This window comes from Furipterus horrens, unplaced genomic scaffold, assembly GCF_987537825.1.
Source record: "Furipterus horrens unplaced genomic scaffold, mFurHor1.1.pri manual_scaffold_6, whole genome shotgun sequence".
NCBI classification, from domain to species: Eukaryota; Metazoa; Chordata; class Mammalia; order Chiroptera; family Furipteridae; genus Furipterus; species Furipterus horrens.
In genome coordinates this window covers 132,759,691-132,773,049 of record NW_028327176.1, presented here as the reverse complement: position 1 = coordinate 132,773,049, position 13,359 = coordinate 132,759,691, and the positions used below count along the sequence as shown (strand labels likewise).

The 13,359-nt window shown below is 36.7% G+C and overlaps 1 protein-coding gene across 1 annotated transcript; it reads right to left on the bottom strand.

Annotated features, from left to right (window-relative positions):
- Positions 1-7,380: 7,380 nt before the first annotated feature.
- On the bottom strand, positions 7,381-13,329 carry PNRC1 (proline rich nuclear receptor coactivator 1). The gene is made up of 2 exons (XM_090279665.1): positions 12,634-13,329; positions 7,381-10,560 (listed from the first exon to the last, which is right to left on the bottom strand). Exons 1-2 carry the CDS (start codon positions 13,180-13,182, stop codon positions 10,117-10,119), a joined length of 993 nt encoding a protein of 330 aa, XP_090135791.1. The 5' UTR covers positions 13,183-13,329; the 3' UTR covers positions 7,381-10,116.
- Between the last annotated feature and the right edge of the window lie 30 nt (positions 13,330-13,359).

The following is a 13,359-nucleotide window of genomic DNA, read 5'->3' as shown; positions in this document are numbered from 1 at the left end:
GTAATAAAATAGAACACATAATAATATACTGTAAGTTATGTGAACGTGGTCTCTCAAAATATTGTACTGTCCTCACCCTTCTTGTGATGATGTGAGATGATTAGAGTGCCTACATGATGAGATGAAGTGAGGTACTCAGAACTGCACCAATTTAAAACCTACAAATTGTTTATTTATAGACTTTTCCTTTTAATAATTTGGGACCATGGTTGATTGTGTGTAGCTGAAACCATGGAAAGTGAAACCATGGATAATGGGGGACTACTGTATTTGTAATATTAATAATACCTTTTACAAAAATACTTTTTACTTTCAAGCACTTTCATGTAAAAAGTAATTATGACTGTTTAATTGTGTAGGGCAAACTATTTGACACCTGTCTCTTTGGTGTCTTCTGTTTAAACTTGGGCCAATTTTTGGTGGAGATTAGTCATATTACAAAATTCTGACATTCCTGAAAGCTGAATTTACATGGAGATCAAGCCTTCAAAAGAAAGATTCTCTTCTGAGCTCAAAAAAAGGTTTTATTTTTATTAGATGGAAAAGCATAGGTAAATTGACATTAAATTTCATCCTGTACTATGTTCATTGACTTCAGAAATAGCAAAATGTTCTAAAATGCTGAATTTTGAATGGTTTGAGACTACTCTAAAAATTGTGTGCAACACTCATAGTCCAAAAATATTCATATTAAGCCTTATATATTTAAAGAATGGTACATTTTGTATAAAAATCATATTTTATACCATTATTTCTACATATCTACTTTTCATCTACTGCTTAATTTTTTTTCTTTTTAAAGCTCTAGGTGAAGACTTTAAATTGTATAGTATACATCTTATTACTTTTGAAAGTGTTTAGTACCTTGTATTAAGAAACTCAAGACTGCAGCCTCAAAAACTTTGCAGTATTCAGATTTAAATTACACTGCCCTTCATTTTTTAAACCAAATAACTTCATTGCTATTAATTGCTTTTGTAGTTGTTAAAATTTCTTTAAAATGTGTTTGTAGTTTGTTTTTCAGAGGGTTTTGGTAGTATTTGTGATAATTATGATTATTATAGGGAATATATTTATAGAGTTCTACTTGTGTACCTTGTCGAATTATATTAAAAATTAAAGTTTTTAGCCCAGTTAATATTTGTATCTAGAGTGCTTAAGAAAAAGAAAAATCTGTATTATAGTTTTAACATATAGGAACCAGTGTTGCTTTTGTTTTGAATAAAATTCCATTTTTCTTTGCATTTTAAATCCTATGTGTAAGAAACAACTTTACAAAATAATTTATATACTTGTAATATTTGGGCAAGTACCATAAATTTATGTATACTGTACTTCCTGAATAGAATTTCTCTTAATCATAGCAGAAGTTATTTAAAAACTACAACTCTTAGAATTGTTCAGGTGTAATAAAATTGTTATAAAATAATGTGGCACTATTGAAAATTTAAAAGATAAGCAAAAAAGCAAAACAATTACTAATAGTAAATTTTTTGTTTTCTAAATAAATGTTTGGGTTTACACACACATATATGCACTCACTCCAAATACTATGATTTGACTAATGTGTTTACCATGCATTTAATCATTATCTTAGGAATAAATAAGGCGGTGTTTATGAACATGCTTAATCCTTTGACTTACCTTTGATTTGGTTTTCCATTGAAATCCCTAGGCTGTTTAGGAGGGTACTATTCGCTTGATGAAAAAACTAGAATGATAATAATTCAAACTTTTTTACTGTATGCTTGGCATTTCTCTTAAGTTTTACATTATTCACTCATCATCACAACAGCTTTATGAGGTATATTCCACTGCAGATATGAAAAGTGGGGTGCAGAGAGGTTAAATGACATGCACAAGGTCAACAGCTATTAGACTTCAGCGTCCAGGGTTGGGGGGGCAGGGTGGCTGGGCCCCATATTGCCTCTCCTTGACTTCTGTGCTGTATTTTTAGAATAGAATAGTCTTTGACAGATACATGCTAAACTAAAATAATGTTTCGAGGGAAAAGAGCACAATTAGGAAATGATTATAGGCTTCAATGAAAATAGGTTCCATGACTGAGTGGAAATTGACTGGAAATTTTACTGGTACACAGGAAAATTGTCTTCTGGTGTATCTGTTCCAGGGTTCACTTTGTTACATAATTATTTCTGGGATCATTTCAGAGAGGATATGTAGAGCAAGATGGTTAATACAGCAAATGTTTTACACATCTGTAATCATTTCCTTTAAAGATAATGTTTACTCAGAACTTCCCAAGTTTAGTGTAGGGTTCTACCTACCTCCTTTTGTTCAGTCATACAGGATAAGTTAATAAGAAATAATAATAATAATAAACAATTACTGTATAGCAGCTAATATTTTTCAGCTACGAACATATGATGGGGGAATATGCCAGTTTTTTTTATTTGGAGCCTAGGATTTAATCTTGTGCCACTAGGCTAATTTGTTTTTAAATGTAAATTATCAACTAATTTCAGGACTTCAGATATTACTTGTAGTGTTTACTTGAGATACTATTCTAAGACATACTGTTGTATTACAAATTAGTAAGAATTTCTGCCTTTATTTTAATCCCATTGCAAGAGGCAGAATTAGTCAAAATTTAACGGAAAAGGTATTTAGAAATATGTTTATAATTCTTCCTAAACTACATTAAAATTGATTTCTTAGTTAAAATTAAAATTATTTTTCAGACAGGGTGGTAGACTATTTGGGGTCTTGTGTAGATAAATATATGCTACTTATGCAGCATGGTGTGGTGCAGAGGATTTTAACCAGTCATTGTGGAACCAAAGCTTTAGGTCTAGGCTCTGTGTCTTTTCAAACATGTCCATGACTCGCCAAGAGTTTAAGGACCAGTGGTTCAGTGACATGTATAGGTTTTTAGTGTCAGAACTGTGTGTGGGTGTGTGTGTAAAACATTTTCAGATTATTGAGGATTACACACCTTAGCTTCTAACTCATTCCTTTGTTTAAAAAAAAAAATATTTAGGATCACAGCATTAACTGGTATTGGCCCACCAGGTTGATTTAGGCCCTCTGGAAAATTTATATCTTGTATATCTTTTAAAGGATGTTTACAGACTTAAGTATAAAGATAATTGAGTCAAAAAACTGTATTAGAAATATAATATTCTCTGACAGAAGTGTTAGATATTCCAGGTTGATTCAACTTCTCTCAGAATAAAACTACTTTGATAGTAGTATTTTCCCTAAATTCTGTTTTGTGGAGTTATATGATTATCTGAATTTATATTCTAGGAATATACCACAACTCTAAACTTATAAAAATAAATGCCAATTTGTGGAGATAGATGGATGCTCAGTGGATTGATGGGTACCATTTTTTAAAAGTGATTTTAAGTATGTTTGGTTAACATAATCCAAAACAATGTTCAACCCACATCTGTTAGTTTATATAAGCTACATTATAAATAAAACATTACAAATTAAAATCAGGTTCTTTCAGAATGCATTTAGAAAATTTAAAGGGTCAGTCTCTTCAGATGAGAGAATGCCTAGACAGTCCTAGAACCAGACTGATTGCATATACATTACTCTTTGATCTTAACATATGTTACAGCTTGTATTGGAGTGTTCCTCAAAAAAGTGTAATTGAAACAAGCAAAATTACTACTTCTCTATGAGTATAATTCTGTGAACTAAATGCCTAAGTACTAATGCTTTTCTGAAACAGATTCATAAAGGTGAGTTGAAGACACCAGAATTCTTGGCTTCAACCACCTGTTTTCTAAAGAAAGAACTACATTAAGTTTTCTTAGCTTACTCATAATAGTAAGACTTGCAATACTGTTAAATTGATTTTAATTTCAACAAAAATCAATATAAAATAGTCCTCCAAACCCAAGTGATAGTTTCTTTTAAGAAAAATTTAATTGATTTTTTTGGGGTGGTGGTGCATATTAAGAACCATTCCTACCACATTTGTGAGGCAGTCTGCTTTGTGGTTATACTTTACACCTTGAGCAAAAGTACCTTGTTGACATTTTCTAAATTGACTTAAGCTATATATCTGGTCAAACTTTTTCTGACTCTTGTATTTTAAAAATGAGAGGGAATGTTATTTAAATTTATTTTAACACATTGTGAAATGTTTATATAATTTTCATAAGGACCTTAGGGAAAACCGTTAACATTCATCATTGTCAGAAAACCTTAAAATTTTGACCTTAAAACAATTGAATGTAGCTTAATTAGAAATACTAATGTTTTAGTATTATAGGATATTCATTACAACTTTTAAACATATAAAGCCTGATTGCTTCTGTTTTTTATCCTGTATAGATTCGTACTCTTACTATGTAATCTACTAGATGGGTTTTTAAAAAAATATCACTTCAAAACATGGATGAAAATTTTATACAGAACTCTTAGCTTCCTGTTAGTAGTCAAATATAACTGATACTTTGAGAGGCTTTGATGACCAAATTTTGTCCACCTTTAATCTATTTTGACGGAAGGCTGTGGTTTTGTATGAGTGTTTATAATGGAAAGTGGAACTACATCACTTAAGGGATAATTTAAACACTTTTAGCTTTCCATTAGCTCCACTGGTATTAATTCAGCATTGAAGGCCCTGAAGAGTAGGAACCAACCAAGTGTTTAAGAATTGCAGCGGCCTTGCTCTTCTACTCCCTAGTCACTTCAGTGCTAATCGGTCCTTTAACGACACCTTTTCTCCTCTTTTGGGAGTCACACATGCACACTTTCACTGTTGGAAGTTCAAATTATTCCTCCTTAGGTAATATAATGTTCCTCTCAAGCTATGGGCAGTTATTACAAATCCACTTTAGAAAATAGTCTCCACCTACTTTTATCCTCCCCTAACTTAAAGCTTGAAGCTTTAACATTTATGTTAACATTAAATGTCCATTGTCATATTTCCCAAATAAGCCAATGCTTAAACACATTATCCTTTCTCTAAAATTTCATTTCTTATTTACAAAAGCTTTGGTATTTAAGTCACTGACTATAGAGTTGCTCTGTTGTTTTAGAGGTGTTACAACTAACCAGCCTAGAAAAACATTAAAGAAATTTAAAATTTACAACCTTAAAAGATTAACCAATTTTTGTTACATGCTACATGTAAGCTTATAGAATTATTGGCAAATACTCATGTATAATGTTGCAGTAAAGCAGTCTTGCCCCAATTCTAGTTTAATTTTACAGTGAACACTTACTTACATACCCATACCTAGATTCTGCAATTTACAGTAAATTACTTCATCACACATATATATCAATTTCTTTCCCAATTATTTTAACAGTAAAATATTGAAAACTGGAATGTTCGTAATGGGGTATTCCAGTTAGCTGAAGAATGATCAGAAAACCCTGGTTTAATATTTTTCATAAACAATTCTGTTTCCTTAGTTTTGACATTCAGGATCTGGTCTCAAGCATCAGATACAGGAACTTAATAGATGGCTAAGGAGACTGGACTGAATGCAGTGACTAGGTCCCTTGGAAAGCTGATGGAAAAGGGCAATCCAATCTTTGATATTAATCCTTTTCTAAAATTTGAGCCCTGGTCGGTAGCTCACTTGGTTAGAGCGTCATCCTGATACACCAAGGTTTCAGGTTCCAATGAATATAAATAAGTGGTACAACAAATCGATGTTTCTCTCTTAAAAATAAAGAAAAAAATCCATCCATACCATACCTTCAGAAAATCCTACCTAAAACTTTCAAGAAAGTTTCTTTCAAAGATTAAATTTTTATGTATAGTGTTCTGTAAAATGTACTCTCAAATTTCCTTTGGGTTTAAAAACAGGTACTTTTCAAATTACATGCTTTGTGCTTACACAATTTTGCCTCAGACATACTCTCCATTGTATTCGGGAATTTTTAAAAGATTTATAGATTCAGGAGAATAAGGAATAAAGTACAAAAAAACAACTTGGATAAGTTAGCTCAGGAATCATGCTCAGCAAGGCAAGCCTGTGACTTTAAAATGCATTTAGTTCAGTAATGTCCTTCAAAAGTTTAAATATATATAGGAAGATGCTTTTCAAACCTAAGTATAAGAATATTTGATTCCTTCAGCCTGAAGCAGCTATCAATTATATAGAAGGCATGGGAGTTGGAGGGCCTTCCACCCTCAAGGATAATGTATTCAGCAACATGATGAGAGAGTCATTATAAGGGAGATGTACAGAAAGAATTATAAATGATCAGTTTTGCCCACTTTCAAATTTTGGACTAAGAACAGGGAAAGAAGCTTTATTCCTCCTTTTCAGCAGCTGGGCCCCTGCTATCAGAATTCAGAACTGTCCACTAACAGACTTCTACAGGTAGGTAGAGTACCACCCACCATTTAACACAGTTTCAAAGGAAATACTTTCTATCAACAAGTAATTTTCTATGACATTGCGAGTCCATAGGAGGCAGAAGCAATGGCTTATGAGGGTAAAAATGAGAAGCTTTGGAAGACATTTGTTCCATTTTCATGTTCTAATTAGTGCTTTTATGCACTATTAACAAAGCTCTATCTCTAGGCCTGACCTTGCTATTATTTCCAAGTGGGGATATTCTACATCCACCTCAAAGGCCAGCATACAAATCAAAATTATCTTCCTCGGTAATTCTGATCCCACTCCAAGAGGACCCTAATAGCTTCCTAGGTACTCAGTAATTTGACCTCCCAAACATCTCCCAAAGTCCATGCCTCTATCTTCCTTCTGATATCCTTTAGGCTCTTTCAAAAACTACTGAAATATCCTCAAGTGGTTTTCTTGTCTCAAGCCCTTTCCAAGCTCTTTATACAGGGTGGGGTTTATTTCCTCTAAACCTTTGATGGCCCTACCATACTTACAGAATCAAGTTGAAACTTCAGCATGACATTCAAGGGCTTTCATGGTATTACCTAAACACCTTTCAATACATTAGTCTTCCTTGCACTTCTCTTGAGCTACTAGATAGTCCACATCTTTTCACACCACTGTCTGCTCAGACTTTTTCCTCTGACACTTCTTTTCCTCTTCTTTGCATGTCAAATACTACTGAGTATTTTAAGGCCCAGCTCAATGCCCCTTCTAAGGTGTCATGATTCCCAACTAGGCAACTCTTTACAGAATGTCACTATATTCTGGGAGAGAAAATGACTTTTTACCTCTTCAAGCACTTTGTTGTGGATAAGTGGGATACAGCCTATACTTTTATTTCTTGCTCACCCACCTATACTATTAACTTTTAGCTCATTCAAGCCCCAAATTTGTACAGCCTGATAGCTTTCTATTAAAGTATTGTGATGAGGTGATTACATAGTACTATGCCTGAAAACCTAAATGCTGGTCCTGATAAAAATGTGTATTACTTGCCTGAAGTTTGAAAGAATGGCTCCTGTCAACCTTTTAAGTGTGATTTGGTCTTTTATTGCCTTTTCTACTTATCTGCCTACAAGGAGAATGCTGATACTTAGCACCAAGATTAATGCAAATACAAGCAGCTGTTTCTATAGTGTCACTTCATCAGTGGCACAAGTTGAATGAACTTGGTACCAAATTGTACAGATATATCTCAAAGCAACCTCAGTATCAAATACTAAGCACATTATTGATTTGTTCTACAGTGAAGTTCCAATTCATGTGACAATTTTTTCCACTCACATACTCCACTTATAAACCTTTCACTTCTTTACAAGCCCCCTTTCAGGCCATCAAAATTTAGTGGTCACTGCAGAAGTTGCACTATAGTCTGAATTCACATTGAATCCTAACCCCAAGATAATGGTATTAGGAAGTGAAGCTTTTGGAAAGTAAGACATGAGGACAGAACCCTTAATGAATGGAGTTTGTGCTCTCATGCTTCTGCCTTTTGAGCACAGTGAAGGAACACCATCTAGCCCTGATTGGTGTGGATCAGTGGGTTGAGCATTGTCCTGCAAATCAAAGGATTACCAGTCAATTCTGGTAGGATCACTTGCCAGGGTTGAGGGCTAGAATGCTGGCTGGGGGTGTGTCCAAGATAACAGATGGATGTTTCTCTCCTCTCTTCCCCTCAAGTGAATGAATGAAATCTTAAAAAAACAAACCCATCTCTTAGGGCTCTCACCAGACACCAAATCCACTGAACTTCCCAGTCTACAGAACTGTGAGAAATGTTTACAAGCTACCCAGTCTCTAGTATTTTGTTAAAGCAGCTCAAAGGGACTGAAGTTGCTGAATAGTATTTTACTAACACCAAAACTATCCAACTTTTAAGTTTGTTCATACTTTTCACTAGACGTTATCTAGTCTAATTTAGCCAATTTTGTTCACTCTTCAAACTATAACACATCACTTTATAATATGTTTTCTTATACCTTTAATAATTTTAGCCACTTATTAGTTGACACTTCCCTTAGAAAATCTTTCACAAGGTTGAAAGTTCAGGTTTATTAGGGAAAAATGGTTTCTATTAAGTTTCTTTAAATGTATTTTAAAGCCACATGTGTGTGTATACACACACACAAATTAATGATGAAATACCGCCTTCTCTATACACATATAACAAAGAATGTTATAGCCAGTGTGAAATTATAGTTGGCCGAGTTACATGAATTGTATCTACAAGACAGCAAATCTACTAAATCTGATTTTGTGGCAGCTATAATACAAGTTACCATACTTCTCGTACTGCTCATTAAGTCAATAAGTGATTCTAAGTAAGGTGCCCACATCACTATCCACCTTCGTAGTGCCGGAAAGTTAAGTGTCTTCTCCCCTCCCATGTGAACTAAGTGGCACAGGAGTGCAAGACCTAAGATTCTCCCACTTACTTTTCTAGTAAAGACAGCAGTACCTTTATTATACCTTACAAAATCCTATATACACCCTTCTTATCACTCTTCCTTTTTATGTCTAAATATTGCCCATTCACAAAAACTTTTTTCCTATTTGAGATAAATTTTAGCTTTTTATAACTAAAAATTACCCAGGGAAAATTGTTTTTGAATTTCTTATTGGAATACACCTTACATATATACTGAGCAAAAGAACGAAGTTTGAATTTTAAAAATAGATAAGCCACCATATTCATCTTCAAGCAAACTTCAAAACTCCACTTACTATTTTAACATCAATTATGCTTGCTTTGATTCAAGTACCACCATTCATTATCACGTAAACTCAAGTAAACCAAGTGTTATTTCTTTTGCTGAAAATGTATGGTACGGTCAAGTCAAATTGTATTTTATGAAAAAGTTCATAAATAAATATATTCTAAATTGTAAACTAATCAGCTTTACTTTTGACCACAATCATTTCTATTAGTTAAGATGAGGAATTTCTCCCCTAAGAAGTACTAGTGTGAAATTACCGGCCGCTCTAAATTCCAGAGGGAGGATTGACAACTATATAAAGTTGAAGACACTGAGCCAGTCAAGTGAAAATTAAAATCCATCTCCTAGTCATACTTTCAAACATGAAACAGGCACACACAGAGAGTCCAGACTAGTTTAAAAGGGGGGGGGGGAAGAGGCCAAATTATTATTTTAAAAATTTGATTACAACCGATTTTGTTGGCATTAACATTAGAGGTATTTTCAATTTGAATATGGATAAACCAAGAAAGCATAGATTTAAGTTTGGTAAACATAAGCATAGGAGTTTCCCAGTAATTACAGGTAAGAAGGCAGAAACCAATTTAGAGAAACAAACCTCATGTTTACAATGATTGTGCCACAGATTTAAAATTCAGTAGTGCATTAGTAAATTGTTCACATTTAGATCTTCACCTTGAGATTCGACAGCTGTTTCTTGAAAAATCTCTTGGTACCTTGTGCAAATAAATTGGTCTTCCATGTGCCTTAGCACACACTTAAAATTTCTTCAGTATATATACAAAACACCTACCATTTGGGCAGGGCAAAATACACTTTCATAACAAAACTATAAGTACCTCTCAAGTATGAACAATATACACATAATACATGGTATACAGTATTTACAAAATATAAAATATAATACAAGCTGTTCGTAATTTTTTAAACTCATCTTTTGCACTTGTAGACTGCAACATGGCAAATTTCCATTTCTGTACCATTTTTCTTTCTAGAGTCCAGAAATTTTGGAAACACCGTTTTACATACATAGTGAAGTCCAAGATCTAAGTTTGAACTTTTAGGAGAGTTTTTAAGTGTACCGCCATCAATTCCCTATTTTGGTTGGAATTTTCAATAGTGCTTCCCATCCAGTGACTAGGTGGCTTTGGAAGAACACTAGGAGAAGGTGGATCACTAAACTTTGCCCCAGCATAATTTTCCTTTTGGTTCACTTCAGTTAAAAATGCTGATTTCTTCAAATGCTTTTTTTTAATGTTCTCAGTATTTTTAAAAGGCTTTTTTTCCTGCTTCTGAATTATATCAGGTGAAACAGAATCCTGCCAAAAGTTATTTTCATTTCTTTTTGCAGAGGTGATCTTGGTTAGTGGTAAGTTATATTTGTTTTTCTGTCTGTTTATCTTTGGTTGTTCACACAAGTGCATACCATGAACAAGCTGCCCGTGAGGAATGGTAATTTTCTCCGATTTTCCCATGTTTGATTTTAAAACCTACAAAGACAAGGAACATAAAAGTGAATACAGTCTCATAAAAATCACTCATGAACCTCACACTAAATAGCTAATATATATATTTGCACCTGGACTTTAGTTCACTTAGTTAAAAACATAGATGCTTGTTGCAACTTATCACTGGATGTGCAAACCTGCACATATCTAATTTTGTGTACCACTAAAAATATAATCACCACTGTTACCAGTATGCAATGTATAAGTCAGCTCTAAAATGTCAAGTAAAAAACTCAAAGTAACTCCAAGTTCATCTTTCTATAATTCTAAGGAAGAATAATGCCAACTGGTTTCTGACAAAAGTCAGTGTTTTAACAATAGGATGCTGCCAAGAAACATGTCCTAATGCTGTCATTTTGGTTGAGTCTGGTGAAAAATAAAAACTATAATATTTATCTCCAAGACAGGTACTTTAAAAAAGTTATTTCATGATAAATAAAAATTTTATTAGCAGGAGCTAGATTTTAGGTGAGGAAGTTGTTTTGGTAATGGTTACTAAGTAGCTTCTAAAAAGAAAAATTCTGAGGTACTTAAATACTAAAATGAAAGCTCAAATACTAAAATACTTATTACCTTTATCATCTTTTCCAATTATAACAAATCAGGAAGTTTCCTACCTGCTCCTTACTTCCTGGTTTCACAAATGCTTTAAGAACGGTGCCACACATTCTAATCACTTTCTTAACTCAAGTGATTCTTATAGGAAGGGGCCGCTGGATAAAAAGTATGAAGTAATTACCCATTAGATCACACTGCCCTTCCAACACTTGTATATAATATGGTAGGGAAGCAGGACACAAAAATAGAGACGCAAGGTAACATAGTCCATGTCACACGGAAACTGCTAACAGAGTTCCCTGGTTTTAGTACCTTTCTGGAAAGAAAGGAATCTTACTGACCAGGAATCAAGAAGTGCAAAAAAATCGCTTTTATTTTAATATTTCAGAACAGCCATGGAATTTTAAAATTTGAAAGGAACCTAATAAGATAATTTAAGGAATTACAGCGAACAAATTTAATTTTTCCTAAGGGCACAGCTTGATAAGCTGCACTACTCAGTGCAGCAGTTTTTCAACAAATGGCAATAACTTTTATTTCATTATTAAAGTTTTAAGTCAATAAAACGTTTTATTTTGATATAAAGGTTGCTTTAATTTCAAGTCACTTTAGCGTTGTAATTCCATTTAAGTTTTTATCAATTTTATCCTAGCCCAATAGCATGGCAATTGAGCAGCATAACATCAGTTCACGTGATAACTCTTCTTTCGAATATTTCAGTCTGGACACAAGTAATAAAACCACCTTCCATTAAGAAGTCCGGTACTGTATACAGTGGAAATTCTGTTCATCTGATAGACTAGCACACAAAATATATTGTTTCAGAGAGAGAGGAAGGAACTCTACCACCGCTCCCATCAACTTCGAAAAGTTAAGTACAGCTAAGTAGGTCGGCCCCGCGAGAGGCAGAGCCTGAGTTGGATCGGCGCCCTCACAGCTCAGCAAAAAGCCAGCAAAGGAATCGAGCCAACGTAGTCCCCGCCCAATCACTCACCAGGGCGGTGTTAGTGTACGCACGCCGCCGCCTAGCCTTGGAACTACCCACCATCAGGAAGCCAAAAGCTGGCCCCGACCCCTTCTTCTAATACCCCCAACCCGGTCTTGCCTCCTTCATGAGCGGCGGAGCGCTCCGCACGTAGCGCGCGCTGACGTCACCCCCGAGGCCCCCTTCCCTTCCCACCCCACCGCGCACTCAGAAAGCTGAAACCCCCTGGAACGACGCCAGCCTTCTAAATCCGGGCTGTTGCTGGGGTGCAGCCGCTCCTCTCATTGGCTGGTCCTCGGGAGCCAATCAGTAAAGCCACCGCAAGCCTCCCCCTCCTTTCCCTCTTCCCCGCAGCAAGAACGGAGCAGGCGTCACGGAAACTTCCCTCCCGAGTAAACAGCCGCCCCTTCTCCCGGCCCCCCTCTGTGCAGGGCCCGAAACCCTAGAGCCTGGCTGTAGCCGTCTAAGGTCCAGAATTCCTCAGTGGTCCCCTGCTCTCTCACGGAACTCACCTCTTTTCTAAACGAGGGTTGGGCAGGCACCGCCGGAGGCAGCGGACCAGGGAAAAGGCTCGCTTCCTCAGTTTCGGTTGCGGTCGCAGGACCCGGGGCGAAGGCGGCAGCGGCAGCGGCAGCCTGGTCTGGGACTTCCTGTGGTGCGCTCCGGCCCGTTGAGCTCCGCCCGCTTTCCAGGCTCGGCCGGTGCTGCTGGTACTGGTGAAAGCGATTGGGCAGCTGCCCTGCCGGGCTGGCCCGCACCTTCTTCTTTCTCCGCTTCTTTGGAGCGGCCCGAGGGGTGCCCCCCACCGGGACGAGGCTGCAGTTGGGTAGAGATGCTGGAGAGCGAGGCTGGGGCGTCAGACACGGGCCGTCCCCCCCTAGGAAGTGAGGGAGGAACAGGGTGGGCGGCAGTGCCCGGGGTTCCGGAATCCGGGGTAAAGGCGGCGGAGCCGAGGTCACCATCGGAAGGGCCCCGAAGTAACCGCGGGCGGAAAAGCCCAGGGGCGCAAGGCGGCCGCCCAGGACAAGCGGCTCCCGCTGCGGGACGGAGACGACGGTCATGGCGCTAGGAGGAAGGTGGTTCCGCAGGAAGAAAAGGAGCAAGCGAAGCCAGAGAGGAAAGGCAGCGCGGCTGCTGCTAAGAGAGCCCGAGAAGAGCGCGGACAGGGACTCGGGCGGTGGCGGCGCAGCAACAAATAGCCTCAGCTCCAGCTCCTAGTGTTGTTATCGGAAGCTCCG